General features: G+C 45.0%; 2 protein-coding genes across 6 annotated transcripts in view; one reads left to right on the forward strand and one right to left on the reverse strand.

Moving 5' to 3' along the window:
* The first annotated feature begins 13 nt into the window (after positions 1-13).
* On the forward strand, positions 14-9,599 carry ZDHHC16 (zinc finger DHHC-type palmitoyltransferase 16). Of its 5 annotated transcripts, none has more exons than XM_060241839.1 (11): positions 14-208; positions 3,210-3,462; positions 3,905-4,099; positions 4,385-4,476; positions 6,439-6,467; positions 7,149-7,282; positions 7,429-7,476; positions 7,904-7,989; positions 8,335-8,458; positions 8,887-8,957; positions 9,134-9,599. In XM_060241839.1, exons 1-11 carry the CDS (start codon positions 201-203, stop codon positions 9,246-9,248), a joined length of 1,155 nt encoding a protein of 384 aa, XP_060097822.1. In that variant the 5' UTR covers positions 14-200; the 3' UTR covers positions 9,249-9,599. The 5 variants fall into 5 exon arrangements, with proteins under 5 accessions (XP_060097822.1, XP_060097826.1, XP_060097823.1 ...); XM_060241840.1 differs by having other exon boundaries at positions 50-208; positions 4,388-4,476; XM_060241842.1 differs by having other exon boundaries at positions 62-160.
* A 2,217-nt stretch (positions 9,600-11,816) lies between these two features.
* MMS19 (MMS19 homolog, cytosolic iron-sulfur assembly component) overlaps positions 11,817-27,643 on the reverse strand; it is a 33,281-nt gene continuing 17,454 nt past the window's right edge. Inside the window, exons 6-31 of the mRNA XM_060241845.1 lie at positions 26,781-26,850; positions 26,558-26,686; positions 25,717-25,778; positions 25,438-25,524; positions 24,530-24,604; positions 23,450-23,527; positions 23,021-23,159; positions 22,334-22,488; positions 21,817-21,895; positions 21,579-21,704; positions 21,177-21,258; positions 18,841-18,938; positions 18,392-18,523; positions 16,669-16,824; positions 15,721-15,820; positions 15,379-15,481; positions 15,198-15,275; positions 14,887-15,013; positions 14,625-14,725; positions 14,495-14,551; positions 14,226-14,412; positions 13,397-13,479; positions 12,833-12,997; positions 12,681-12,740; positions 12,395-12,495; positions 11,817-12,138 (exon numbers count right to left, since the gene is read on the reverse strand). Coding sequence (XP_060097828.1) covers positions 12,111-12,138; positions 12,395-12,495; positions 12,681-12,740; positions 12,833-12,997; positions 13,397-13,479; positions 14,226-14,412; positions 14,495-14,551; positions 14,625-14,725; positions 14,887-15,013; positions 15,198-15,275; positions 15,379-15,481; positions 15,721-15,820; positions 16,669-16,824; positions 18,392-18,523; positions 18,841-18,938; positions 21,177-21,258; positions 21,579-21,704; positions 21,817-21,895; positions 22,334-22,488; positions 23,021-23,159; positions 23,450-23,527; positions 24,530-24,604; positions 25,438-25,524; positions 25,717-25,778; positions 26,558-26,686; positions 26,781-26,850 — 2,658 coding nt within the window. The 3' untranslated portion in view covers positions 11,817-12,110. The remainder of the gene's footprint in view (positions 12,139-12,394; positions 12,496-12,680; positions 12,741-12,832; positions 12,998-13,396; positions 13,480-14,225; positions 14,413-14,494; positions 14,552-14,624; positions 14,726-14,886; positions 15,014-15,197; positions 15,276-15,378; positions 15,482-15,720; positions 15,821-16,668; positions 16,825-18,391; positions 18,524-18,840; positions 18,939-21,176; positions 21,259-21,578; positions 21,705-21,816; positions 21,896-22,333; positions 22,489-23,020; positions 23,160-23,449; positions 23,528-24,529; positions 24,605-25,437; positions 25,525-25,716; positions 25,779-26,557; positions 26,687-26,780; positions 26,851-27,643) is intronic.

The following is a 27,643-nucleotide window of genomic DNA, read 5'->3' on the forward strand; positions in this document are numbered from 1 at the left end:
AGTATGACGGCGTCGCGCGATACCTGATGGGATTTGTAGTTCCGTTCGGGGAAGTGCATGCGCAATAAGGTTTGGATAAGGGTGACCAAGACGAGAGATGTCTGAGTGGATGCGGTGACTGGAGAGCTGTTCGCCTCGTCCCAGAGAATGGAGGCGTCGGGTGAGAAACGGATCCTTCTCACGCTGTGTTCCTGCGGTGCATGCTGTGGTAGGTTGTCTTTAGCTCGGCATGCTTTTCCCCTGCCTTTCTCCATTGCTGTTAGGGGCACAGCCTTTTGCTAAGACCTTGTTATCTCCCCCCATCCTCTTTTTTTAACGTTTCTGTGAGTGCTGTTGTGTGATGTGCTGTGTGGGACACAACAGGAAATCAGTCCCCTTCGCTCCCGCAGAAGTTGCCTAGCTTATTCCCCCTGCTATTCTGTTACTATACGTTCAGCGTTGTTGCAGCGGACCTCCTTAGAATATAAAGCTCTGGGTTTATAGAGGCACTCCCTTCAGTTCTCAAGCCTACAAAGGTTGGTGGAGGATATGCCCCGGCTTCCCTCCCCCGCCCCGACTATGCACTCAGCAACCGTTATCAGGTTTGTCTCATGCCCACGAATCGGAGAAGAGAAACGGGGTTCACACAAGGGTGGAATTACAACACTGGCTGGCCTTTTTTCCATAGAGAATGTTGTGACTACAATGCACCTCAGGGAGGTCTTTCACTACAAAGTGTATTCTGATTTTCACCCACGCAGGTCTGATGAGCATTTCAGTTATGTTCTCCCCCCAGTGAAGATTGTCTGTGCTGCCATCTGCTAGAAGGGTGATGCTGGTTTTTAAAAAGATTGCCCTTAATCTGTGCCTAGGAATTATGCCAACTCTGTCCAGCTGGCAGAGGACAAGCTGGGTGATTTGGCTGCTCTCAACAATGTATATGTATATTATTATGTACTGTAATCTCCATATGAATAGACTAGTGGAGCTGGACACTCAGCATCTAGCCCAGGGGTGGCCAAACTTGCTTAACATGAGAGCCTCAGAATAAATGTCAGATGTCTGAGAGCCGCAAGACATGACTGCAAGATGTCTGAGAGCAGCAAGACATGAACATCAGATGTTTGAGAGCTGTGAGAAGAGGGAGGAAGGAAGGCATTATAGATGTGGGTGGGAGGAGAGAGAGGTGGAAAGAGAGCAACTTTATCTCTGGCTTGGTTGGAGAAGTGATTTAAAGAGAGACAAATGCCTTCCCCAAGCCAGCTGATAGGGCAGTGGGGATTTCAAGAGCCACACAATATGTCTGAAAGAGTCACATGTGGCTCCCAAGGCACAGTTTGACCACCCCTGATCTAGCCCCATGTGAACCTGACCCCTGAAACTATGCTTCAGAATATTTCACTGTAAAAAAACTGAGTGACCACATCATTATGTGTTTTAATGTAAGAAACTCTCCTATGTTATGGGAGAATTTTGGGAAAAGGGACTGGTGTACTGCCCATGAAAAACCTGGGCATGGGCAGAGCTGGCAAGAATTTCCACTATCTATAGCCAAATGCTACTGAAGTTTCTGTCATTTAAGAATTAACAGGCTTCAGACCAATACAGGTCCACACTGACCCCTTTCTTCTAAAAATCTGTTAATGTGTTAAAGGCTATGCAACAGTCCTATCCTGCTTAACATTGTACATTACTAATGGATATCATACTGGTGTTTTAATGGCCTGCTGAATCTCTTTGTCTTCTTTTGGATGATGCGTCCTTGAGATGAACCAAACAGCACTGCTAGGTTTCATATAAGAGACTAATAAAAGAAAGTATGCTCCCTTTTGATAGCACAATAACATGTTTTACCCAAGCTGGAGTAGTTTCAGAATAACTCTTCTAATGTAAATCAAGAATTTGAAATGAATAGATGGTGTGTGTGGGGCGGGGAGAGACTGCTGTCCCAAGAAGACTGAGTGAAGTCTGGAAATCATGTTTGCTGCTGAGCTAGGCTCAAGCCTGCTAGCCTACTCTTGTGAGGTGTGCTATTCTGTCTTGCCATTCTCAGTCCCTTTGTGCTGTTGCTGCCTGCCACACCTTGCTGGGTTGCTCCTTGCTTAAGGCCACCACCCCTTGAGGTTCATAAGATCACCGTTGGTTAATATTAATTGGCCAAGATCAGCTTTCTCCAGAGCTGGCCTAGCTCAGGTTCCTTCTTGCTCTTACATTAGTTGCAGCTTGACAACAGGGTTCATGCAAGCAGGTAAGCTCCATCATTTTTTCAGCCCCTCTGGCTTCTTATTTGAATCTTTCTGGCTGTGTCAGGTACAGTAGGCTGGTTTAAATGGGATAATTGTCCCATTTTAAGAAAAGAGACCAAGGCTTTAGGCGGAACCCCCACCCCACATGACTGAACTTGGTTTTGGGAATATTAATGGCTGTTTTGTCCCTTCCTTGCTTGGTGTGTTTTTCAACCTGCAGAGATTCTGCAATAGTGAAAATGAGCAGAAAGGGATGGGAGGAAGGATTCAGGCCATCTCAAGTATTCAGATAGCCATCTGAACTGTACATGTGCCCAGCTCTGTAACACATTATGTATGTATTTATTTATCACTGACCTTAATTCACCTCTTCTCCTTTCCCTCCCCAACTCTGGGGACTGCTAACAGGTCTTGAGACTTGCTTAGTGTGAATACTGTCCATATCTCTAGTTTCCTCGGTGTCACTTTTGTCTTTCCCTTTATCTTGATTGTCTTTAGTTAATTCAATAGGTTGGCTCATTCATAATGTTTTCTACTATGGTGACATTTTCCACCATTGTAAGAGAGTCTTCAGTTGGCTCAAGGCAAATTAGCAGAGAGGTTCTGTAGGATCCAATCCGATGACACTTGGGGAAGGATCCCAGAACTTACTCTCACTAAATATGCCTCTTTGGCACATAGTATCTGGCCAGCATGTTATCTCTTGAACTTAATGTGTGTGTGGCCGCACAAGATTTGCTGTTCCATTTGGGGGGGAGAGGGTAGAAGGAAATGTTAGCAAAGTCACACCTAAAACACTATTCTGGGTTGGCAGTGACCATTCCTTGCCCCTGCAGCACCGGTTGGCTCCTTTTGTTGTAATGCCAATGAATTAAGTCCAGCACAGTCTTCTGAATCCCAGGCTTCAAGCCTTTGCTCACACTCTTGAAATGTCTGAGTTACAAAGAGGGTGGTGTTAATGAAGCTGCCTCCCTCTTTCCCCAGGATTCGAGTGACAGGAATGAGGACTCGCCGGTGGATATTCTCTGCTGTCATGCGCCTCTTACTGAGGTGCCTGAGAATAGGTCAGCGCCACCGGTTCTGGCCAACCCAGAAGGTGTGGCAGCTGTGGCTATATGGACGTCTGTGCCTGCGCTCTCTGCTGTACAACTCTTTCACTGACAGTGACACTGCCCTTGATGCTCTCTTTGAGCCTGTCTACTGGCTGGTGGATCACATCACCCGTTGGTTTGGAGTGGTAAGTACCCTTAGGAAGAGGAGTGGAGCCTAAATTCCATGAGAGGCAGTTCCAGCTCTTGACTAGAGATCCTTCCCCCAGCCATTTTGAGTAGCTACTTCAAACACATGAAGATGCCCTAGACTACCAAGGCCAACATTGATCACTTTGACTGGCAGCAGCAGCGTCTCAGCCCAGTTTTTCATATCACCCACTTCCTGATTCTTGTGATGACTACTGTACGCAAAGGAGATGCTTTCCCACTGAGCTACAACCTTTTCCACCAAGCAAAGGGGAGATACAGATGTGGGAGGAAATGAAATTGATTCATGTAATCCTTTGTTTGCTCCCCAAAGTTGTTGAGCTCTTTGGGCTAATGGGAGTCCAAGTAAGCTTTATCAAAGGGATTCATCCAGCAACACTGTGCTAGTGACTCAGTCCTTTCCCTGATCTGTCTTAACAGGTGTTTGTTGCATTGGTGATTATTCTGACCAGTTCAGTGGTGTGCATTGTGTATGTTTGCCTCTTGCCACTCATACTGCGGACCTACCCTCTTCCCTGGATCTTCTGGCACTTCATCTATGGCCACTGGAACCTTGTCATGATTGTCTTCCACTACTACATGGCCATCACTACTCAGCCCGGTTGCCCTCCACAGGTAGGGCAGAGGCCTCAATATTTCTGCTTCATTCAGCAGGGGGTGCAGGATTTTGATGCCTCATAGAGGGTTTTTTATTCTGGTATCTGAAGCAGAGCTGCTTGGCAGGATTTCCCACCATTTCATGCCTTGCAAATCGACAGAAGTCAAAGGAGCTACCCTTATGTGGGACTGTTGAAGTCCTGGGTCCAAGTGTTCTTGACTCCGGCTTGTTCTGAGTGAGTGTAAGGTGGCAGCATCCTTGCAACAGAATGCTGAAGAACCTCTGCTGTTTCCTTCCTCTAGCAGTCGAAGAGTGACATCGCTGCTGTCTCCATCTGCAGGAAATGTATTGCCCCGAAGCCTGCCAGGACCCACCACTGCAGCATCTGCAACAGGTGGGCATTCTTGCTATGTCAGAATCAGTGCTTCTCACTCCTCTGGCATGTTGTGACTTGTGCTTGGACTTTAAATAGCATCTCATTATAACACTTCAGAGTAATATATGAAGCAGACCTTAAATCTTTTGCAAGGTGTAGCTGCTGAATTTAAAATAAGAACATTAAAAACAGATAATGAAGACCAATTGAATATATATCTTTGGATAAGCTAGATCTAAACCATGGATATGAGCATACGGAATTGCCTTATAGTGAGTCAGCCCCTCTGTCCATCAAAGCCAGTACTGTCTTTTTAGACAGGCAGTGGCTCCCCAGAGTCTCAATGCAAAGGTTTTTCAAGCATGAGTACCTGAAATACTTTTCCATGGACAAATTCTTTACCACTGAGCTTCCCACAGGATCTGCAGGTTGCATTTTTTATGTCTGCATCTGGGGTTCTTGGAACATCCATTATTAGCATGCTGATAGCTAAACTGGTTTGTCTTGTACAATTATATCTGCATGTTTTATGAAATCTGTTGTAGAAGCCTGTGTCTAGTACACATTGCTGAGGATTTTAAAAATCTTTTGACTTCCATATTTCCCTTCCTGTACTGCTGTCTTACCTTTCAGTTTTCTCCAGCAACTTGCTTCAGAGTAAAATGAGAGCAACATGTCCCTTTTAGTCAATACATTCTGCTTAATTTTGGCCATGAAATTTGAGTTTCCCCCAATGCAGGGCTGAATCCTATTTTATGAACAACCCATGCTTTAGAATTGAAGTACAGTGGAAGTGCTTAGCAGATTGCCCATGCAATATGTGTTCTCTGCTAAGAATGTGGCTAGGCAAACTAAGTAAGTGGGTCATGTTGCAGTTATAGATCCATCTGATCCTCTCTTTGATAGGTGCAGCTGTTATATAATACAGTAGCATTAGTTAGTACGGTTGGATCCACTGTCCCTCTTCCCTGAACAGAAGGGTGCTTCTACTTGTTGGAAGAAGCATAATTTTTGCTAATTTTCCCCTTTCCACTATAGACAGTGGGTTCATACACACTAAATAATACACTTTGCAACTAGATTTTTATTGTGAAAGAATGGCAAAATCCACTTGCAAATGGTTGCCATGTGAAAGCATCCAATGTCACATCCCATACTGTTCCTGATGGTCCCTAGCTGTCAGGAGTAGCTTTTTACAGGCAAGAAGGAGGAGGGAAAAATCTGCTTTATGAGTTGAATTCCAATCATGCTTTTTAAATACACCCATAGTTTGTCCTTGGAGCTAGGACTACTCTGCAGAGATGGCATAGTATAGGAAAAACTGAAAGAAAATTCTGTAGCACGAATATGCTGTGCAAATCTAGTACAGCTGCATTTTGTGCAGTTTCTGTAAAGCAGGCAGGGGATGAGGAGCTATATGCAGCACTGAAGCCTTGTTCAATGATTATCGGAAATCTGGATTAACTTTCCTTTGCCCTTTTTGGTTTTCTTAGGCACTGCCCACAAATGTTAAAGCCTGTAATACCACTAAAAGTAATTAAGTTTTTGAGGCTTGCTTTAATTACTATTTGTAATGCAAGCTAACATTATCAAGAAGTTGAATTTTGTGCCAGATGTATACATGTTGTACATTTACAGATCTGCAAAATACCTGTACTCCTAGCTCTAGGAGTGTTCTTAGATCAAGTAGTGTTCCCCAGGTAGTACTCCCGAAGGAAGTAGAACTAGGGGCTTGTATTGATGGCAATTAGGAGCCTAACCTAAGTGGAAATCTACAGCTTGCTTGCATTTACATGATGAAACAGTACCCACAGCAGCTGATCCCCTCTTCCATTCCTTGCTCCCTGTATTGCTGTGCTACTGCAGTAGATACATTGTGGCTAACCATTACCTTAGCTGTGTTGCCTTGTCAGCATTCCCTTTTTCATTTCTATCTCCTGTGCAACTGTACTCAAAATCAATGCTTACTTCCTCCCACAGGTGTGTTCTGAAGATGGACCATCACTGTCGTATCCTTCCATCTCACTGACAAGCTCATACTTTGAACTCAAGGGAAGGATTAGTCCTGCAGTCCAGGAGAAACTGGGCCACCTGCTCCTGGAGACAGACTGACTCCTTATTAGTGAAGCGAATATAGGGGTCTCTGAGGCTGAATGTCTCAAAGAGGGTGTCCTGCACAGTCAAAGAGGAGGAAGTTTGCATGGTGTGAGGCACAGTTCGCCAGAACTTCAGAGTTAACCATCTGTACTACAGGAAGCATCAGCCTAACTAGGTCTGGTCTCACACTTGTGATGCTTCCTCTATGAAACACCATCCTAGAGCTTCCTTCTGACTTGCTGGATTCTGGCTTAAAAGTGCAGCTCTCAAAACATGCCATTAAGTTATTGTTGCTTTTGCAAAGCAAAAAGAAATGCATTTACTTATTCATTCAGATATTTAAACCCAAAAGAGTACATTGTATTCCTCCCTTCCATTTTATCCCTATGACTCTATGAGGTGCATTTGGCTGAAAGTAAGCCCATGGTTACCCAGCAGACTTCCCTGGCAGATCTGGATCCAATACCACTTCCATAGGAACAGGATGGGATGGAGTGATTGGTGGAAGCCTTTAACTACAGTTGTCCTTAGTTGCCCTTTTGGGAGGGTTGGCTTTTTGCTTGCAGTTACAGACCTTTAACTCCAAGGGGCAGCATGGCTGAACAACTGTGTTGGGCACTTCAACCACCGGTACTTTTTCTCCTTCTGTCTCTTCATGACCATGGGTTGCATCTACAGCAGCATCAGTGGCTGGGACATGTTCTGGGAGGCCTATGCTGCCATTGAGGTGAGGTTCCTGGCTGAGCTAAGGCCTGGGGTGTTTGCCGGGGGCAGGGGCTCTTCATTTCTGGTTCTGGTGCTGCCACATGCAGCTGGGGTGAGTAGGTCAAGAAATGAGTGTGTATAACTGGCAGCCTGTTTTCCATCCGATAGAAAATGAAACTGCTTGCCAAGGAGAGACTGCAAGTGACAGCCAATCAGGTGGGGTACCTGCTCCTCATCTGCTCAAGTCAGAGACGGGACAGAGCATGGTAGAGGACCTTCCTGTTTTTCTCCCAAGAATGAATCTAGAACATTGGATGTAATGTCAGATTCCCTTTACTGGGCAGAAAGATTTCTTCCTCACAAGAGAGTTCCAAATCCCCATATGTCACTCATTAAAGAGTAGCTATGTTCTGTCCCTATTTAGCCATGATGGGAGGGAAATCCCCAGTCCTGGTCCCCATGCTCTGCCCAGTTTCTGAATCATGTTCATTGCAGTCCCTGTCTCTTAAAAGGTAGCTGTCTGCTTAGTGTGCAGTTTGTCTGGTTGTTTGTTCTAGAAAGCTGCTTCTACGTTTTGTCACTTTTGGTTCCAGTCTTCTGAGTTTCTGCATCTGAACAGGGCAACATGTCCTTTACTTTGCAGACTTATGGTCAGACACCACCACCTACTTTCACCTTCAACCAGAGAGCTTTCCACAAGAGTGTTGTGTATGCCTGGGTCCTTTGCAGGTAACTGACACGGTCTTTTGGTTGTGAGTAGTGATGGAGGAAAAGCCCTTCCCAGGACTTTTTTTCTGGAAAAAGAGGTGCCAGAACTCTTAAGTGGAAAATGAAGGAGCCCCTCATGAACTTTTAAACATTCTCTGAGAATTGTTTCCTCAAAGAGGTTCTGGAACTCCATTCTGCCTCATTCCCCCAGAAAAAAAGCCCTGGCCCCTCCCAAAGCACTTTCTTGTTCAGTTCACCCTTTGCTAAAGAGGATGCACTTAACTATATCAGTATGAAACTCTTGGGTGTCTTCATTGTGGTTATATTAGCCTACTTGTTTTTGCAACTTTCCTCTTTCCTTCCCAGTTCAGTGGCCTTGGCCCTGGGAGCCCTCATGATCTGGCATGCTGTCCTCATCACCCGGGGGGAGACCAGCATTGAAAGACACATCAACCGCAAAGAGAAAAAGAGGCTCCAGAAGAAGGGCAAGGTGATGAGGGAGGCAGAACTGTCAGCTGTTCTTTTGTCTTTAGTGCTATTCTATTTGCATTTATTTTAGTGTGCTAAAAAGACTACAGCAGGGGTGGTCAACGGTATCTCTCCAGATGTTTTTTTGCCTACAACTCCCATCAGCCCCAGCCATTTGCCATGCTGGCTGGGGCTGATAGGAGTTGTAGGCAAAAAAACATCTGGAGAGATACTGCTGGCCACCCCTGGACTACAGTTTTATATAAAATGGGTTGGACATACACTTTAATACGAAGTGAAGAACATGGGTTGCTGCACAACTGATCTGGCTGTTTGGGGGGCTTTAGCCATGGCCTTTCTGAGCAGGGACTGCTATGCTAAATGGAAGGGTGCCTGTGTTAGATGCAGCTGCCCAAGTGCTACTTCATGACCCATCTCCCTTGGCTCTAGGTGTTTCGAAATCCATACAGCTATGGACCTTTGGGCAACTGGAAGGTGTTCCTAGGTGTTGAGAGAAAGAGGTATGGTGCTGTTGAAAGGAGAAGAAATCTGGGAGTGGGGCCCTACATTACCTTTAGCTGCTTTCCTTTTTCTGTGTTCAATAGCAGCATCATAATCTCTTTGCTAGTCTGGGGTATGTAAACAAGCTTCTATATGTCTGTCTGAAGTTATCTTAATGTCCCATTCTCTTTTGCAGGCATTGGGTCACCAGAGTTTTGTTGCCCTCCACTCACTCACCTAAGGGATCTGGCTTGAACTGGGATACTGCCCTCTATGTTTCTGAACAGAAGACAGAACTCCTAGCAATATGAACTGAACAAGCAGCACACTGTATCATGTGTGGAAGATTATAGGTCACACCTTACTTCCATGGAGAAGCATAGCAGAAATTTCTATCCCTTAGAAAATGGCTGGCTGAACCACATAGTGGCTCATCAACATTGACCTGCTTCCAGCGGTTTGAGGAGGAAGGCAGAGGAAGCCCCAGCTGCAGGCAGCTGTGAGGGCAACAGGGATACTTCTTGCCCTCCCTGTTTAGTGTCCAAGCACATACATTCTAGCCTGCCTAGAGTAAATTATTGGCATTCCAGGGTCCTGCTGCTCTCCTTGTAAGAAGGCAGGGATTTTTTTAACATTTAAGAATAAAGCCATTTTAATATTAAGATGTCTTCAAGCTTGATCTCAAATAGAAAAGGAAGGTGATGGCAACGGGTGAGCAAAACTTGCTCAGGGAACTGTTGGATCTCTCTCTAGTTCATGCAACTGTGTTGACACATGCCTTGTAAGAATGATATACAGTCTCAGCTTGTTTTCTTGTTTGAATACTTCTCAGACACTAAGATGGTAAAGTAGTTACCTGCTGGTGGTTGTATACAGCAGCTGCTGATATCTTTCATTACTGATCCAACTGTTTTTTGCAGGCTCCTTTCCCCTTTAACTGACAAGAACAGACATTTCCCCCCATAGTACAGTTAAGAACAAGACTCTTTCCTTCTCACATGAGTTGTGTGTATACACAATAAGCTACCACTACTCAGCTGGAACTCATTGTACAACAGGGTGAAGGAAGATACTGCTTTCAGAGCTGATTTATGTCCAACCACCACGGAATCTGGGTACCTAAAACTTAACAGTTGTGCAGTTTATGTGAAGCCATGTATATATCTCTACCTCATAACTCCCCTACCTAATGACCCCACATCTATGATGGAGGTTAACTAATTTTGAGACCCAGCACTATCATATTAAGTATCATTACTAACTTGATGAGACAGGAAGAGCAGGGTTCCAAAGAGAAGAATTTCCTGCCTGGTACTCTACACTGAATATTCTGAAAATAGTCAAAGTACTTTTTTTTTTTTTGTAGTGCATGTTTGCACCTGAAAGTCATGTTGACCTCTGGTGACAGGGCCCTGGAGGATATCAAGGGGGTAGCTGAATAGAGCCTGTCCTTGCCTCCAGACTGGGTATGTCTCAAGAAAGTCTCCTATCCAAATACTAACCACAGTCAACCCTGCTTAGCTTTTAAGATCTGATGAGACTGGGCTTGCATGGACAAAATAGTTGATGTACTTTCAAAAGTAAACTTACATGCCTTATTCCAAGCACAGAATGTATGCAGTTCAATTGACTCCCTCCTGACGCTGCAGTCAGCTCTATGTCATTCTATCAGAACTGACATTTATATAAAATAGACCAAATTATAATTATCTAGAGCAGTATTATTTACTCCTCCTATAGCCTTAAGTCCTCAGTCAAGGGGGTCTTTCTCTGACACTACATCCCAGGATATTTTAATGAGAAGTGGCAGGTTTTAACATGGAATGTTCACTGCAAAAAGAATGAACTGTATTACTGAGGTGGAACACCTAGCTGTCAACACTCCACCAACATACCTGTACCAGGTCTGCAGTTTCACTCACTCATCTTCTACAGCAGTTCTATGTTCTTGAATTTATTTTTCAAAACAGGAGAAATGTAGTCCTGTGTACCTGATGTCTTTTGTCATATATAAAATTCAGATTAGCACTAGTAATGCTATTTTGAAATATAATCCCACAAAGTTCTCCCCCCCAATTCCTTAAACTAGACTTGACATGCTATTCAGCAGCCCAGGTAGTCTTTATTGCTCAGAAGAGCAGGTAGATATGACAGACTTATCCAGAAAGACACTGATCTAGGAAAGTGCCACAGAAGATCAGTATCTGCTGCCAGTTCTATCATATAATACTACAGTCTTACTCCTGTAAACTGAGCCTACAGAGAAAAGGACTCACTAGTCCAGGGTCTCTTTAACCAGTTTACACATTCTGCAGCCAATATAGCAGAAGATGGCAGAAGTAACAGCAAGCTTCAGACATACCCAAGCAATGTTCCCTCTAAGCTGCAGTCTTGTGAGCAAATATTCTACTTTGTGAGCTACTGCATAAATTATTGTGCTCTGGGGTCATCCTTCCTGAGCTAAGACAAAAATGTGTGAGCTGCATGCTAAAAATCTGAGCTAGCTCACGCTAACTCAGCTTGGAGGAAACATTGTACCCAAGTTCAGCTCTTGCCACTCACAGCCTAAAAACACTGCATACTCAAATCATGAAGCTGTTTCAAATGACTATCAGCCAGTATTTCTCAGGGAAGAAAACACAACAGTATTGTAAGGGTCATCCAACTGGGTAAAAACGCCCACTAACTTGGATGCGTAAATAGGATTTGTCTGAAAAGCTGATGAGGGATGAGTTATGCTCTAGCATCACATGAAAGGGCAAAAAACAATTTGACTTTTGCTAGACCACTTCTAAGGATATGTTAAGACTGTGTCACAACAAAGAGGGCCATTCTCTTCTACTGCCTTTCCTCTACAAGAGGCACCTCCTTCACCAAGGTTGTTAACAAACAGGTGTATTTATTCTTCTGACCCCCACACACTGCGCCCTGTTGGGTCTTGGCGCCTCCACATACTACTGCCCTGCAGCAGGAACTGTGGCTAGCTGCTCCATCCTACTGGATGCACATGTTGCAATTCATACTCTGCCAGCGTGTGAAAAGCAAAGTCCTCCTCCTTAGAAGTTTCAGTGCTTTGCAGAGACAGCTAGCCCCCCACTGCCATCAAGGCCAATGCCTTAACAGGGGGAGTGGGGACAGGTGAGATTGTCAGTCAGAATTGTCAGTGCAAGCCTTCACCTGCCAGGGGTCCCAAGAAGAAACCTGCAAAGAAAGAATAACTGAAATTAGTCAACAGCAGAGGGATAAGGGGAGAAATCCCAGATCATGAATTCAAACCTCTCTGCTCCTGCAGGATTCTTGCATGCACATCACCACACCTGCACTTTACATTTAGACCATCACTCTTTAAAGTACAGGATGTGCTTTAAACACTGAGGGATACTAATCATACAGGTATGTATCTTACACACAGATATGTAAAATACATAATGCCTCAGTTTTTCCACTGTCCTCTCACCATTCTCCTCGTGCTGTCACAGCTTCTTTTCGCACTAGCCGCTTCTTGTCATCCAAAGGTTTAGCCAGTGCCCGGATCACCCGTGGCTTGTAGGGGATCACCTGGCCATAAATTGAAAGATGTATTAATGAGGATCCTACAATATCTGCCTCCTCAAGGTTCTCCAAGTGAAGGCAACAGGACAGAAGCAGATACAGGTACCGCAAGCCCTATACATGAAAGGAGAATATATCACCCAGGGAGAGTGACCAGCATCTTACTACCCATAGGCAGCCCTACCACTCACCACTGGAGTGGGCAAGGAAGCAAGCGCATGAAGGCACTGAAGTGCAGCAATGCGAATTCCCTGTAATGCAAAAAACAGCCGTTAGTTATACTTTCAAGGTGGAAAGGGAGACTCTATGACTGCACAAGGGGGAGAAATCACCCAGGACTTACCATGGCTGGGCTGTCTGTCAGGCTGAGGAACTTGCCCACAAGTGTGTCAACATGCAGACTCACAACCAGCGGCGCATCAAGCAACAGTGGCTGTAGACAGTGCAAAGTTGAGAGCTGGACCACACAGTCAGGACATGACAGGGCTTCTAGCAATAAGGGGAGCAACTGTGGAGATAAGAAAAATAAGATGGGAACACACCACAATTCCCCTACTACAATAGGGCATATCCAACAGATGGTTCATGAACAAACAGCTATTGATTGCTCCCATATACCACAAAGAAGATGGATCTAGACTTTTCCCTCCTTAAACCTTTATTTCATAGGCATTTTCTCTGTTCTGTGTAGTGATCACTTCATTTCTGGTACTGTTTCTAGTCCATGCCCCATTTTTAGGACAGAGCAAAACTTGGTAACATGCTGGCAGGAGAAGAGTAGCTGGGGACATTTTACTGTACTCAGAAGTAGCTCTCAGTAAAGAAAACATGGGCAACCCATATAGCTACATAACTCATCAAAGACAAAAACTCTTCGGACCTGGATCCCCACATTAGCCCCACTTACGGTAGGCAGCTCTGTCACCAGCACTGGCTTGGGCAGGTGGTTGAGTATATGTGAGAGGCCTTTCAAGTAATTTGCTTTCACACCTAGGAAGGACAGACAGGCAGTCACTTACTCCTGCAAGTGCATGGGAGACCCTGCCAAAAGGGATCTGACACAGAGGTAACCCTAGGCACATTTGGAACTTGCAAGCATTCTCTTGATTCAGCAGCATCTGAATATTGCAGGACTAGATGTGCCAAGGTGCACAAGTTGAAGGGGTGCAGCCTACAGTGGAGAGGAAGATATACCAGCAGAGTAAGAAAGTGAAGAGGGAAGCCCTGCTTTGTTTTTTTGAACCTCTTCTCCCTTTCTCCTGTTTGTTGGTATTGTAAGCTGGTTTTGGTCCCCATGGGGGAAAAAACAGGCTATAATGAAGAAGAAGAGATTGGATTTATACCCTGCCCTTCACTTGGAGTCTCAGAATAGCTTAGAATCTCCTTTCCCTTCCTCTCCCCACAACATATACTCTGTGAAGGAGGTGTGGCTGATAGAGCTCTCCTAAGAACTGCTCTTGAGAGAACAGTTCTGCTGAGAACTTGTGGCTGACCCAAGATCACACCAGCTGCTGAATGTGGAATCAAACCTGGTTCTCCCAGATTACAATAGGCACACTTAACCACTACACCAAACTGACAAACAAAAAACAAATTAAAAAGCAGGTCTAGAATATCACACTAGAAATTCATAAATTCCACAGATGAAAGATTAGTGTTCTGATCATGTCAGACTGTTCTGAATATTTAGCATGCTCTCTAATTTGACAAGGAAAGATAACTAGGGAGGTTCTCACCAGGGGCAGCTGTGTGGAAACATTGCACCAATTGTGGCACGCACTCTGTGAAGAAGCGTTGGCGGAACATGAGGCGCATGTCAGCATGGCAACTCTTGCCCAGCACATCTGGAGAGTCTGCCATGAGCAAGGCAAAGCCATCGCCCACTGCTGGACCAAGGACTGTGTCGCCCAAGAGCATGAGGAGCTGTAAGGAACAAGAAGAGAGCTCATCAGATGAGCTGAGAGAGTAGGAGTAGGGCTATCAGCCCTCCATTCCCTCAGCTCACCTTGTCAGTCAGGTGTGTGGTTAGTGGGTGATAGCGCAACAACAAAGCCTTGCTCACCTGCAGAAAGAGAGAAATACACTCATCTCTGTCCTAGCAGCACAGAGAATGTGGCTGAATGGTGGAGACTTACCCATAACAGCAGAATGAGAGCCTGGCTTCTGTGGAGACCCTCATTCAGGCCTTGCTCCAGTTTGTCCATGGCAGCTCCCAAGAGCTTATCTAACTGAGGCCCTAAGAAGGGCAGAGGAAAAATGACTGATTGTTGTTCCCCATAATCCCCTACCAGCCAGAAAGAACATCAACCCAGCCCAGCTCTGGCATTTCCCATCCATCACAGCTGTGTCTCACCTCCCGCCTCCATTAGGACATATGCTATATCACCAGGTGGTTACCTGCTGGGTGCTTGTTAACCAAGCCTGCAAAACATTTGGCAGCAGCTGTGGCAGTGAAAAGACAGTCAGAGGAGCAGCTCAAAGCTAGCAGATCTCGTAGTAATCGGTCCTGCTGAGGAATTGGCACCTGCAGGGAAACCAGAGCTCAGGGTGACAATGAAGAGATTAATGGCAGCCCTACAAGTCAGGTAGTTGAGAATTATACCATCCACTGGCTCCTGGCACTGGCTGTCTAGGCTTCAGGCAGAATGCAGAAAAGCCACATCCAGCCTTATGACCCCCTCCCCCTTTCCCCCATTCCCAACACTTACGTTTCTTGGTAAGGAGCACACAAAGGCCATGAGCAGAGCAACTAGTTTTTTCTGGGTTTGACCTAGGCACTGCCCATCCTGTGGAGGAAACACCATTATTTTCCCTACTGAAGCCACGCTGAAGAAGCAGCCACATTCTTCTATGCACACATTCCTTCATGCCTCCACTCACCCAACCTACCTGGAAGGGCTGGAAGGTGCTCAGAAAGCTGTTTCCAGGGAGGAAAGAGAGTTCTCCATCGAGGAAGAGAGGCACCACTTTGGAGACACTCTGGGCAGCCAGCCTGGGATGGAGAAAAACAGGAAGAATATTGCCTCAAAAGCACAGCACAAGCACCCAGAAAAGACAGAGTGACTGCCAGCACACACCCTAACTCACATCAAGCTGACCAGTAAGTCAGGGTAGTGCCTGACCCTGTCTAGAAAAATCAGGGAAACTGAGACAGGGAACTAACTGCTCATGCTGGTTGATCAGGAGACAAGAGGGATGGAGGAAAAGACCTTTACTACAGTCAATACTCACTCTGGGCTTAAGTACATACAAGCAGCGCTGATGACCAGCACTATGGCAGATAAGGCTTCCTCCGTCAGCAACACTTTGCTTAGCATCGTGTGAGTGTTTTCTGAAAGCAGTCAAAGAAAAATGGATGAGTCAGGAGAAGGATGCACTTGGGAATCTCATGCTTTCCTTAAGGGGTGACCTGCTATTTGAATAAAGGTCACTTGAGAAACCAAATCAACCCACGGGTCTATCAAGGTCAGTACTGTCCAACTCTGACTGGCAGTAGGGCCTCAGGTGAGTGACTGCCAGCACCCATCCTAACTCATATCAAGCTGACCGGTAGGTCACGGTAGTGCCTGACCCTGTCTAGAAAAATCAGAGAAACTGAGTCTTCCACATAACTCATTATCTTTTAACTGGAGCTGTCAGGGACTGAACTTGGGACCTTCCGCACGCCAAGCAGATGCTCTACCACTGAGCTACAACCCCTCCCCTTGAGCTCCACCAACAGTAAAGGCCCTGTGCCATGGAAAAGTGACTCCAGGTGGGTAAAACTATACTCTGTAGGGCAGGAATGAAATATAGAAGCTAACATGGGATGCTGGGAAGAATGGATTTAGATTATGCTAGGTCTCTCCTTTGCACTCTGGGCTCTGAAGCATAAAATGCAATGTGCTTGCTCCCAGACTCAGGCTGTAAGCATGGTCCAATTCAGGGAGCGTAATGGCTTGGATCCTGTGCTAAATATTCACTAATGGCAGGCATTTCTATCAGCAGACCAAGATGTCCACACTTCCCCCACTTCTGCTCCCCAAAATGCTGCTGTTTTGGGAGCTGGGGACTCCCAGGAACAGCATGAGGGCCCCACTGGGGGCCTGCAGGAAGAAGTTAGAAGGACACACCTCTTCCATTAGTGGAAGTTTGCTGTGGGATCCAAAGCCCAATTCTCTGCCCATTCATTGACCTTACCTTGCATAGCAGCCTGTACTGCTAAGCCCATCAAGCATGGCACCACAGCCTGGTGAAAGTACCAGTAATTCTGAGCATTTTGTTGGCACTGCAATGCCATCTGCTTCAAACTCTGGCACACAGACACCACACACTGGATACCTGCTTGCATGCTGCCTGCAAATTAAAATAATGTATTAAAAACATCTGTGAGCAAAGATGGAGGTTCTCTAAGTTGCAGCGGCCCGGGAAGGTTGATCCCTTTACCAACATTTGCTGGGCTGCCACTGATGCCAGCGCCAAGGGTTAAGAGCTTGGGAGTGCTCCTGGAGTCCTTCTTAACTATGGAGGCCCAAGTAGCAGCCACTGCCAGAGCCGCTTACCATTTTTGGCAAATATGGCAGTTGTTCCCCTACCTTGAGTGCGGTGACTTAGCAATGGTGATCCATACCTCAGTCACTTCAAGAATTGAGTACTGTAATGCCCTCTACATGGGGCTGCCTTTGACTCAGATTCAGAAGCTGCAGCTGGTGTAGAATGCTGCAGCCAGGTTACCAATGGGGCTTCCCCAGCAAGAGCACATTCAGCCTGTGCTGCACAGGCTGCCTGCTGGCATACCGAATCTATTTCAAAGTCCTGGTATTAACCTTCAAAGCCCTATATGGCCTAGGACCTATCTATCTGTGGGGCTGCCTTGCCCCACATGTTCCCCAGAGAACACTTCAAATCAAGTTCTCAAAATCTTTTGGTTGTCCCTGGGCTAAAAGAGGCTAAGCTAAATTCCACCAGAGCAAGAGCCTTCTCAGTGGCAGCCCCAATAATCTGGAACACCCTCCCAGAAGCCGTCAGGTCCCTGCAGGACTTATCGCAGTTCTGCAGAGCCTGCAAGACTGAATTGTTTCCAATAATATCTGACATCTAAATGGAAGACGGCTGCCACCTCACCTGGATCTTATCTTGCATTAGTACCAGCTGCTTAAGATCCGACCGCTTTGAGGAAAGGAAAATACTATATGATCCTGCCTGAATAGATGAAGTAGCATCATTGTGATTTTATCTGATTGTTTAATGTTTTAATATTGTTTATTTTATGTTGTTAGCTGCCTTGAGTCTTTGTAGAATGGGTGGGATATAAATCTAATGTAATAAATAAGTACCATCAAGTTTCAGCTGGCTTATGGCAACACCATAGGGAATTTAAGGGAAGAGATGAACAGAGGTGGTTCTCCATTGCTTGTGTCATGACCCTGGACTTCCTTGGTGGTCTCCCATCCAAGTACTAACCAGGGCCAACACTACTTAGCTTCCAAGACCTGATGAAATTGAGCCAGCCTGAGCTGTCCAGGTTAGGGCACATTAAAAATGCCCACACCAACCTGACAAATCATAGTAATCACCAATTCCTTAAAATCTGAAGTTACCAATATACAGTCTTCATGGCCATTTAAGAATATCAAGACATCACAGCACCAATGGGAGGTAAGCTGTGACTGGGACAGCCAAAGGCCATGCCAATCCAGACTTTCCAGTAACAAACTTGGCCAATCTGTCTCATCTTATTTAGAAATTAGAAAGTTATGAGGCTGGAAGGGACCTACAGGTCAAAGTCCTTGCCCTGAGAAAAGAACTATACTTGTAAATATCTCTGACACAGCTCTAATCCATTTCCATATTATATCCCTATTACCCTTCTCCATTAGGAAACAAAGTTGCTCACATTTGTCCTATACAACTCTTGTGTTACCTTTCTGCACTTTCTGGAGATGCTGGAGAAGAACTGGGACAGTCTCCTTCGTGATACTTGGGTGGGTGGACACTGCTGCCAAGGCCTGCAGGCAACGGTCCTGATGGAACTGAGTGCTGTCCTCCTGCAGTTCTGAAACATGCAGCACATAGAACACAGCAGCCAAACAAAACATTCATCTGAAAGAACAGACCAGCAAAAGGCCACCACAATCCCCTCCAGAGCACAGATGCGAGGAACATAGTCTAAAAACTCGTCTGCCCATTTGATTTACTCCATATGCTTCAAACCAGAGACACCCTACAGAGATGCAGGTGAAAGCCACAGTGCAGTTAGTACCTGTAGTCACTAGGATAGATACCCCACATTTCTTAACACATGTTCAGTAAGGCAATGCAGAGGAGGAACCCCCCTACCTCCGCTGAACCCACCCAACAAGCATGCTATACCTGACTGCAGACCCTCCGAGAGCTTCTGAACCAAGCACCTGCTGAAGGCTTCTGGGTAGAAGGGGGTCAGGGTGCCTGCAGCCTTCATGGCAGCCAAGCTGTATAGGGATTAAGAGAAAGATTAAAAGGTGAGAGCACAAAAGAAAAAGCTAGAGCCAAACACTCACTGCCAGAGTCAAAGAAAACAGCTCCTTCAAGAGACTGAATGATAAAAACTAAAAACACAATTTATTGGGCATCTTCTTTATTGGGCATCACACACATTAAAAAAGCACTAAGTCTTACATGAAATTAGAGGGCTGGGGTGAAGGGCTACATATCACACATGTAACCCAAATGTGCTGCCACCTTAATTCATTTTATCATTTTAATTATGAGTTTTTATTGTAAACTGCCATAGTTCTTGTGGCTAAATGTGGCCTAAAACTCCCAGGGGGAGGGGAGTAACTGATCTGTCCTCTCCTGTCCTTACGTAGCAAGTCAATTTTACTGTAACAGGATAAATGACAATCTAATTTTTGAAAAGTTGAATATTGTGTTTTGTATGCACTGGATTTTGTGAAATATTTATTACAAGTACTTTTGGGACAGGATGATGGGTTAGACAGTGATGCAGATTACTTGGGCTTTTCTGTGCTTGTTCCAGTGGAGTTCATCTGGGAACCAGTCAGGGGATGGGCAGGGGTATATTCTCTCACTTCCAGAGACTAGGAAAAGGTGTCACCAAATGTATTTGGGAGCTGATCTACGACTATCAGGTTTGGACACCCTCCAAGTCAAGGGCTGGACAGGAGCTTTAGGTCAGTATGTGTCACAAAGAGCCAACTTGTAAAAACCTAAAGAAAGAGGTTCAAATTCTGAGCAACAGAATGGTTGAGAAGGTGCTGTGCAGTCTGCATGGTGATGCGTCATGGACTCTGCTTAACCATCAGGGCTGGATTTTGAGACAATAATCATATATAGCACCAACTGTCCATTAAGGAACAAAAGCTGGAACAGAGAATAAACAGTTTAGGAAGGAGTAAATATTTAGGATCACCAACTTTGTTTATTGTTCTTGATAGTATGATAGTGTTAGCATTCTTTTTTAGAAAGAGAATGTAAATGTTGGATTTGTGTGCTCATTTTAATAGTAAGTCACATCTCACAGGCCAGGCCAGCTTATGACCAATTACAAAGACAACACACACTATAATGAGATATTGTTGCTATCAGGGGTCATTTTGTAGAAAAATAGGTGGTGGAGCTCATCCAGGGATTGTTATGCAGCTGCAATACTATTCAATGGACAAGGAGGTGGAACTCTCAGAAGGAGGAGGAACTCTCAGAAAGGTTCAGGAGCTGTGCTCCTGTGAGCTCCCACTGAATCTGAGGCCTTGTTATTGTTATTATTATTGGATTTGCTTAATCGCCCCATCCCAGCTAAGGCTAGGCTCTGGGCAATGTATATCAGTAAAATAAAAGTTAAAAAACATAAATACACAGATAAAATAAAATGATACAGATTAAGCAAGAGAATTACAATAAAAATTAGCAAGATGGCAACATTATTTTTCCAAAATATTGGACCATATGTGTGTGGGGGGAGGAAATCTTCCAGGGGAGGGTACAGGAAAGGTGCCAGCCATTGCTGTCCTCAATCCAAAAACTGGGGAAACATCTCTGCCTTACAGGTCCTGTGGAATTGCCTATGGTCCTGCAGGGCCCGGTGTCATCTGGCAGAGAGTTCCATCAGGTTGGAGCGAGGACCGAAAAAGCCCTGGCCCTGGTCAAGGATAGCTGGCCTCTTTAGGGCCAGGGATCACCAGCAGATTGTTACAAGCAGAACGCAATGCTCTACCAGCATATACTCATAACATCTTGGAAGTGACCATGACAGTCTAAACCCTTGTTAATAAGGAAGAACATAAGAGACATTGCAGTTGTTAACCGGTTTTTTTAAAGTAACAGAACACAATGGTAGAACAAAATAGGAGTCAATTGCACCTTTTAGACCAACGTAAGCTTTCGTGTGCATGCACACTTCTTCAGACGAGGAATGAGGTACAGTAAGCAGAGCCACATATAGCTGGTGGGGTTTGGAATGCGAAGTGATGTAAAATTAAAAACCAATAGCAGAATAGTAAAATTAAAAAATTAGAAAACCTTTGATCTGGGGTCACATTAGCCTGGGAAACCATAAAACAGTAACATGTCAATATGTGAGAATGCCTGTTAATTATTCTACTGCTAATAAACCTGGGTATCAGTTGTTAGGCAGGAATCAGTCCCAAACTGTAACACCTGCTGTTCCTTCTGACCACAGCACTAGGCCCAAATTTGCCCCTGCCTTTCACCTGGTCTGGGAATCTTCCTCATGAAGGATGAACTGTGCCAGGCTGTCCACAACTCTGTCCATGTCTGGGAGGTCCAGGAGCCCTGAAATAGGAGAGACTGAATTCATGTTTCTTTCCTTGCCTATGCAACAGAGCACTGCTTTTTCTTTCTTGCTGTACTGCACTCCACCTCCTATAGTTCTTGTAGGGCCCATATCTGCCAACTAGCATAAAGTGGAAGAGGATCTAAGTGCTTGAAATTCAACTGTCTCTGGCTATACACACATAGCAGAACATTCCAGACTGTACACTGCAAGTATCTGTAAATATGAATAAGCCAGAAACACACCAGAAGAGAATTTTTTTCAGTAATAAATAATGCTTTCTGAGGGCACCACTCAAGCCACACAGAGAGCCACACACCTTGTAATAATCCTAAAAAGGTCAAAGCTTGGATCCCAACCAACTGCAATTGCACGTTGGGCTCAACAAGTGCTGAAAACACCATGGAGCACAGAGCATCTTTAGAGAAAAGCAGGGGACTCTTGTCTGGAAGAGATGGAGAGAAGGAGACAGTTAATGGGCTCCAGAGTTCTAGGAACTAATGTTATGCTAGAAGTTACAAGCACCAGTACAGATGTAACAGGAAGCCAACTCTCACCATCTTCCTCAGGACCCCACTTTTGCCGCAGCTCCAAGAAACCAAGCAGCACTTCCAAGATTGTCCTACGCTGGCTACTCTACAAGAGATCAAGAAGACACAGGCTGGATTAAGGAGGTCAAGAGCATGAAAAAACAGTCATGGATCAAGGCCAATGCTCTACGTAGGCCACAAGCCAAAGCAAATATTGAGGGAAGCTGCGGAAGAGGGACAGTGGCTCAGTGGTAGAGCATCTGCTTGGTAAGTAGAAGGTCCCAGGTTCAATCTCCGGCAACTCCAACTAAAAAGGGTCCAGGCAGGTAGGCATGAAAAACCTCAGCTTGAGTCCCTGAAGAACCTCTACCAGTCTGAGTAGACAATACTGACTTTGATGGACCGAGGGTCTGATTCAGTATAAGGCAGCTTCATATACGCATATGTTCAAGAGGCTGCAACCAAACTTTCCCTAATCTGCAACTGGGGCTGTTCAGTTCCAATGCCATGACTCTCCACTCCAATACAGGCCCATTCCACTCACCTGCAAATGCTTATTATACTGCTCCACCAGTAACGGAAAAACACTGCTTGTGATCTGGTAATAGGCTCGCAAGGAACCCCCTGCAGCCGCCTGCAGGAGTTTTGCACTCGGCCACACCAGCTTCATGTCAGGCTCACACAGGTGGTGCCTACAATCTAAATAAGACAAAAATGAAGATCTCAGAAGACCCAAGTCCCTCCTAAAATTCCACCAAGAAACAACTATTCTAACAAGATGCTGTTCATCTTTTCAGCATTTCAAAGCTTAGTAGAGAATTTATTCTCTGTTCCTTCTTCTCCAAGTTAACTCCAGAAGTGGTTCCCACCCCTTCCTCTAAGGCAGGAGAGATGATGTCTCCTTCCTCTACATGGCTATCACTTTCTCCAAACAGAATTGTGTGAATGGAGTCATTCAAGTGGCTGTCCAGTGTGTATAAAGTATTTATATGCTGCTTTTCTTCCCAATGGGGATGCAAAGCAGTTTACAACATTGCTCTCTCCTCTGCCATTTTATCTTCACAACAACCACCCTCTGAGGTAGGTTAGGAGAGTGTGTGTGACTGGCCCAATGTTACTCAGTATGTTTCCATAGCATAGCAAGAATTCAAACCTGGTCACCCAGATTCTAACTGAACACTCTAACCATTACACCACACCATCTCGTCGAAAGGCATACTGATCCAATTACCCTGCAGAATGCCTCTAAGGAAGGAATCCAGAAGATCTTCATCATCTGAGCTGAGCACTGAGCGAGACAAACATGTCGACAGAGCACGCAAAGCAGACAGACCCTCTGTTTCAATCCGCTCACTTGCTGTCTGGAACACCTGGCCCCAGGAGTAAGGAAGGGAAGGAAGGAGAATCAGCTCTGTACTTAAGAGTTTGCCTTGAATATAAACTACACAGAGAATGCAACTCCAGAACTCAACTAGCATTCCAGCAGGTCCTTAGGAAGCAAACTGTATTCCAGAAACATAGTTATTACACTATACTATATATCATGCTGAAATGCTCCTTTGAAGACATTTTTAGACAAAGAGCAGGAACAAAGGCCACATACACTTTCCCATAAAACAAAAGCCCACCCCACCTCCTATACAAAACTAATTCCTCTCACCTCTCTGCGCAAGGATGACCAGAGACTAGGGAGAAAATCCTTCAGCTCTTTCTGCCCATAGATCATGCAGGCAGCATTCTGTAAGAAAAAGTTGAGGGGAAGGGGCCACTGAAGGAGCTACTGTAGCTGGCAGAGACCTCAGACTTTGAATTATCATGAAAGATAAGCCAACACTGAAGCAAGGGGAAGGAAAAAACTGCATGCTTGGTCCTGAGGAAAGCTGAAGAAGCAAGATAACCCAGTCCCTGACTTGGTATTGATTAATAGCTTATCAGTTGAAAAATGACATTGTTCAAAAAAAATCCCTATTACAGGAAATTGATGTCTTTTAAAGATTTGTAGGATTATTTATCTATTTAAGTCAATAATATAGCCCAGTGAAAAAATGTATTAGCAGGCTTTTTTTTAGCAGGAACATACAGGAATGCAATTCCAGTTGGATTGGTGTCAGGGGGTGTGGGCTGATATGCAAATAAGTTCCTGCTGGGCTTTTTCTACCCAAAAAGTCCTGCGGGAAACAATGCCGATGCCAGGGGGTGTGGCCTAATATGCAAATGAGTTCCTGCTGGGCCTTCTCTTTATTAAAAAGCTCTCTGTATTAGTACTGTGTAGCGGCCCCATGGCGCAGAGTGGTAAAGCAGCAGCACTGCAGTACTGTGGTCTGAACTCTCTGCTCACGACCTGAGTTCGATTCTGGCAGAAGCTGGATTCAGGTAGCCGGCCCAAGGTTGACTCAGCCTTCCATCCTTCTGAGGTCAGTAAAATGAGTACCCAGCTTGCTGGGGGGGAAAGTGTAAAAGACTGGGGAAGGCAATGGCAAACCACCCCGTAAAAAAAGTCTGCCATGAAAATGTTGTGAAAGCAATGTCACCCCAGAGTTGGAAATGACTGGTGCTTGAACAGGGGATCTTTCCTTTCCTATTAGTACTGTATAGCTGAACAGACTGTAATAAAGTGAAATAGCAAATGCATAACAATGAGAATGAGTGTTAATGTTAAAGGAAAATAAAATTAATTTAAAACCAAAAACATTCTCTGACTCCAGTTCTGGAGCTTGTTATGTTGCAGTAGAGCTCTTACCAGTGTCTGCAGGGAGTCCATTTTGGCACTTTGTACATCAGAATCCATTTTCTCAATAAGAAGTGGAAGCAGGAACTGAGGGGAGGGGGAGAAGATGGAAACTGCAGTGTACTTTGTGGTAAAAGATATCCCAGAAGACTAGACCACCATGCCAAGGCAGGGCCCATAAACAATATACAACCTACAGAGTGAGGTCATAATCATAACTTCCAAACTTTAGTGTAATCTGTGGGATGGGGGAAATATGTACCCACCCACAAAGCACTTTTATTGCACTTTTAAGAATCCCAGTTACTCCAAACTCTTTTGAAACAGTGATTTAAAAAATACTAATTGCACCCTATAACAAAAAAAAAAAACCTTGCAAGGCATGATAGCTGTATTTTCAAAGGAGTTGATTCCAGCCACACAAATAAGGGAAATAATCTCTATAATATACTTGTTCTTAGCTGTATATTTGTTGTGTTCAGCTGTAATCATCTCTTCCCAGTTTGTGAAAATATCTTAAGTTAGTGTAGAAAGCTGCACCTCCTTCTTTTGATGCATTCTGAATGCAGTTCATAGAAATCAAATTATGAATATCACACCCTATACATTTTGTTCTACACTTCCTTCAGGAAGCTCAAGGAGTGTTCATGGTTCTCCCAACAACCTTTTGCAACAGATTGAGTAAGGGCAACTCGCCCAGGGACACCTGGTGAGTTTCGTAGCTGAGTGGGGATTTTCAGGTCCCTCAGGTTGTTGCCTAACCACTGCACCACACTGCCTCTACGCTCCAGAGCTGAATAAAAGTCAGCACTGCTAAAAGACAACTAGCTCACAGTAGAAAGAACACAGTAATCCCACAAGGCCATGGGACAGATGTGAAGAGGGGGGGGAGGTTCATCTATTCTACGTAACTGTCCTACCTCAGCAAAAGCAGGCGTGGAGGTTAGCACTGCCCGCAGGCTGGCAATCAAGTCTTCTCTCTGGATTCCGTGAGGATCATTTAGAGGCTGAAAGAGAACCAGAGGCTGAAAACTCTGCTCATAAAAGCTTCCCTGTTACAGACTGTGTTTCATGGAATAAATCTCACCACAGGTACCCTCAGCCCCAGGCATCACCAGTCATTCTGCTGCAACAGCTACAGCCCAGCAGGCAGGGATGACTAGAAACAAAGTGTGACAGCACCAGATGAACTCACTTACAGGAATAAAGTCGATAGGGAAGTAGCAGGATGTCACCTCAAATAGCTCCTCTACAAAGGGCCCTGAAAGGCAGATGGCAGCAATGTGAGTCCTCAGTATGTGCAGAGGTTGTATACTACAAAATCAAAATGAACCATAGGGTGGAGGCTGAGAAAATGTATGACCTGGCCTATTCATTTGCAGCCCACCCGATGTATTGGCCTGGGTGACACCACCTTTGCTACATGCTGGTGGCTTAGTTGTCCTGGATCCTGAGAGAGGACAGTATTAGCCGCTCTCAGGGAAACTTCCCACCCTCTTAATAATGCTTATTTTCAAAACCTGGGTTGTTTCTTCCCCCCACTGGAAGCCAGGTGCAAGATGGCCTGGCTCATCCAAGTATTGGGGATAGCTTAATTAATCATTCTTTGGGCTTGCAGCCAGCATATAGGGTATAAGATGCCTAGTTTTAGTTACGCTCTTGGTCTGGCTAAGCTTCACTGTGCATAGCCTGAATCTACATTGTTAACTCTGAGGCATTATTAAAATTCTCGTAAGTAAACCCAGATCTCTTGTGTGGGTTCTCTGTGAACTTCTGTGAACCTATGGAGTCTCTGGCTAGTATCCATAACATCTGATTCTACTCTTATAACAGCCAACAAATAGGGTGAAAAAGTAGTTCAGGGGCTTGAAAGCAGTTCTCATGCCAGATGCCTCCACAGGCATTTTACACTCAAGTTCTGTGCTTTCACCCCCACCCCAGTCTTACACTAAACAAGCATGGGCAAGAAGCCTAACCAACTGACTGTTTGCCACAGAGGGCTCTCCCTTAGGCAGCCAGCCAGCCTGATAAGTAACTTACCGAGCGCATAGCCCTTTACAATGATGTCTCGCACAATCTGAAAGGCTACTAACAGGTTGCGAGGGTCCTTCTCCCCATCCATCACCTGGATGAATCCAAAGGTGAAATCAGCACCCAGACTCTTCAGCTCTATGGAAAGAAGCAGCAGATATAGAAGGTGTCAAGGTGCTCAGAATGAATTTCTGCTTCCAACTCAGCTCCTTCCCACAGCTGTCTGTCTCACCTGCCTCTCGGCTGCTCATGAAGTTAGTGATGATGCTATAGACTGTATGGCGATCCAATTGCAGCAGAGACTACAAGATAAACACACAGATGAGGAATAAGTTATTAACACAGGCATACTGTCTTTTATATTGAGGTTTGTTGTGTTGCTTGCATTTTATAATTTCATTTTATATTTTACCTAGGTACCCATTTGGAAGAAAGGTGATCAACATAAAAGTTAGTTCAAATTTCTGTACACACAGACAATCAGGCACATGCATGAACGGACAGTGTTCTGATCTGTAAACAACAGAATGCTTCATCATGCCATAACATCCCCTCCTTGCCTTTATTTTTGCTCTTGCTAAGAGAAACTCTAAATCTCTTACTATCCTACAGAAAATCCAAAATTTGTCTGGTAATGATGTGAATGGAGGGTAAAAAATTTTCTGCTTCAGAACCTGTACACACCACTACACAAATAGGAAGTTTCAGAGAAAGTGAACACAGCCATACCTTATCTATCAGAAACAAACTACCCTCTAAAAGGGTTATGATTCCTTTGAAGGGAGTAGGTTGGTAATCCCCATGCTGGAACCACACCTTCACAGGATGCGGGGGTTGTGCATGACAACAAAGCTGAGAGCAATACTGTAAGAGACTCCGTCTAAACACCTAGCAATGTCACCCCAGGCAGAATTGTTACAGCTGAGACACCAGACTAAGATGCATCTACTCCCTGCAGGAATCAATGGCTACAGCAGCAGAAGAGAACAGACAGCTCCCATGTTGATGGGAACAGAGAATCCTTGAAGGGTAGCTACAGGGCAGGAGCAATACTAGTAGTAGACACTGGTAGAGGATCTTTCAGAGACAATGGCA

Source organism: Heteronotia binoei, chromosome 6 (genome assembly GCF_032191835.1).
Source record: "Heteronotia binoei isolate CCM8104 ecotype False Entrance Well chromosome 6, APGP_CSIRO_Hbin_v1, whole genome shotgun sequence".
Taxonomy (NCBI): Eukaryota; Metazoa; Chordata; class Lepidosauria; order Squamata; family Gekkonidae; genus Heteronotia; species Heteronotia binoei.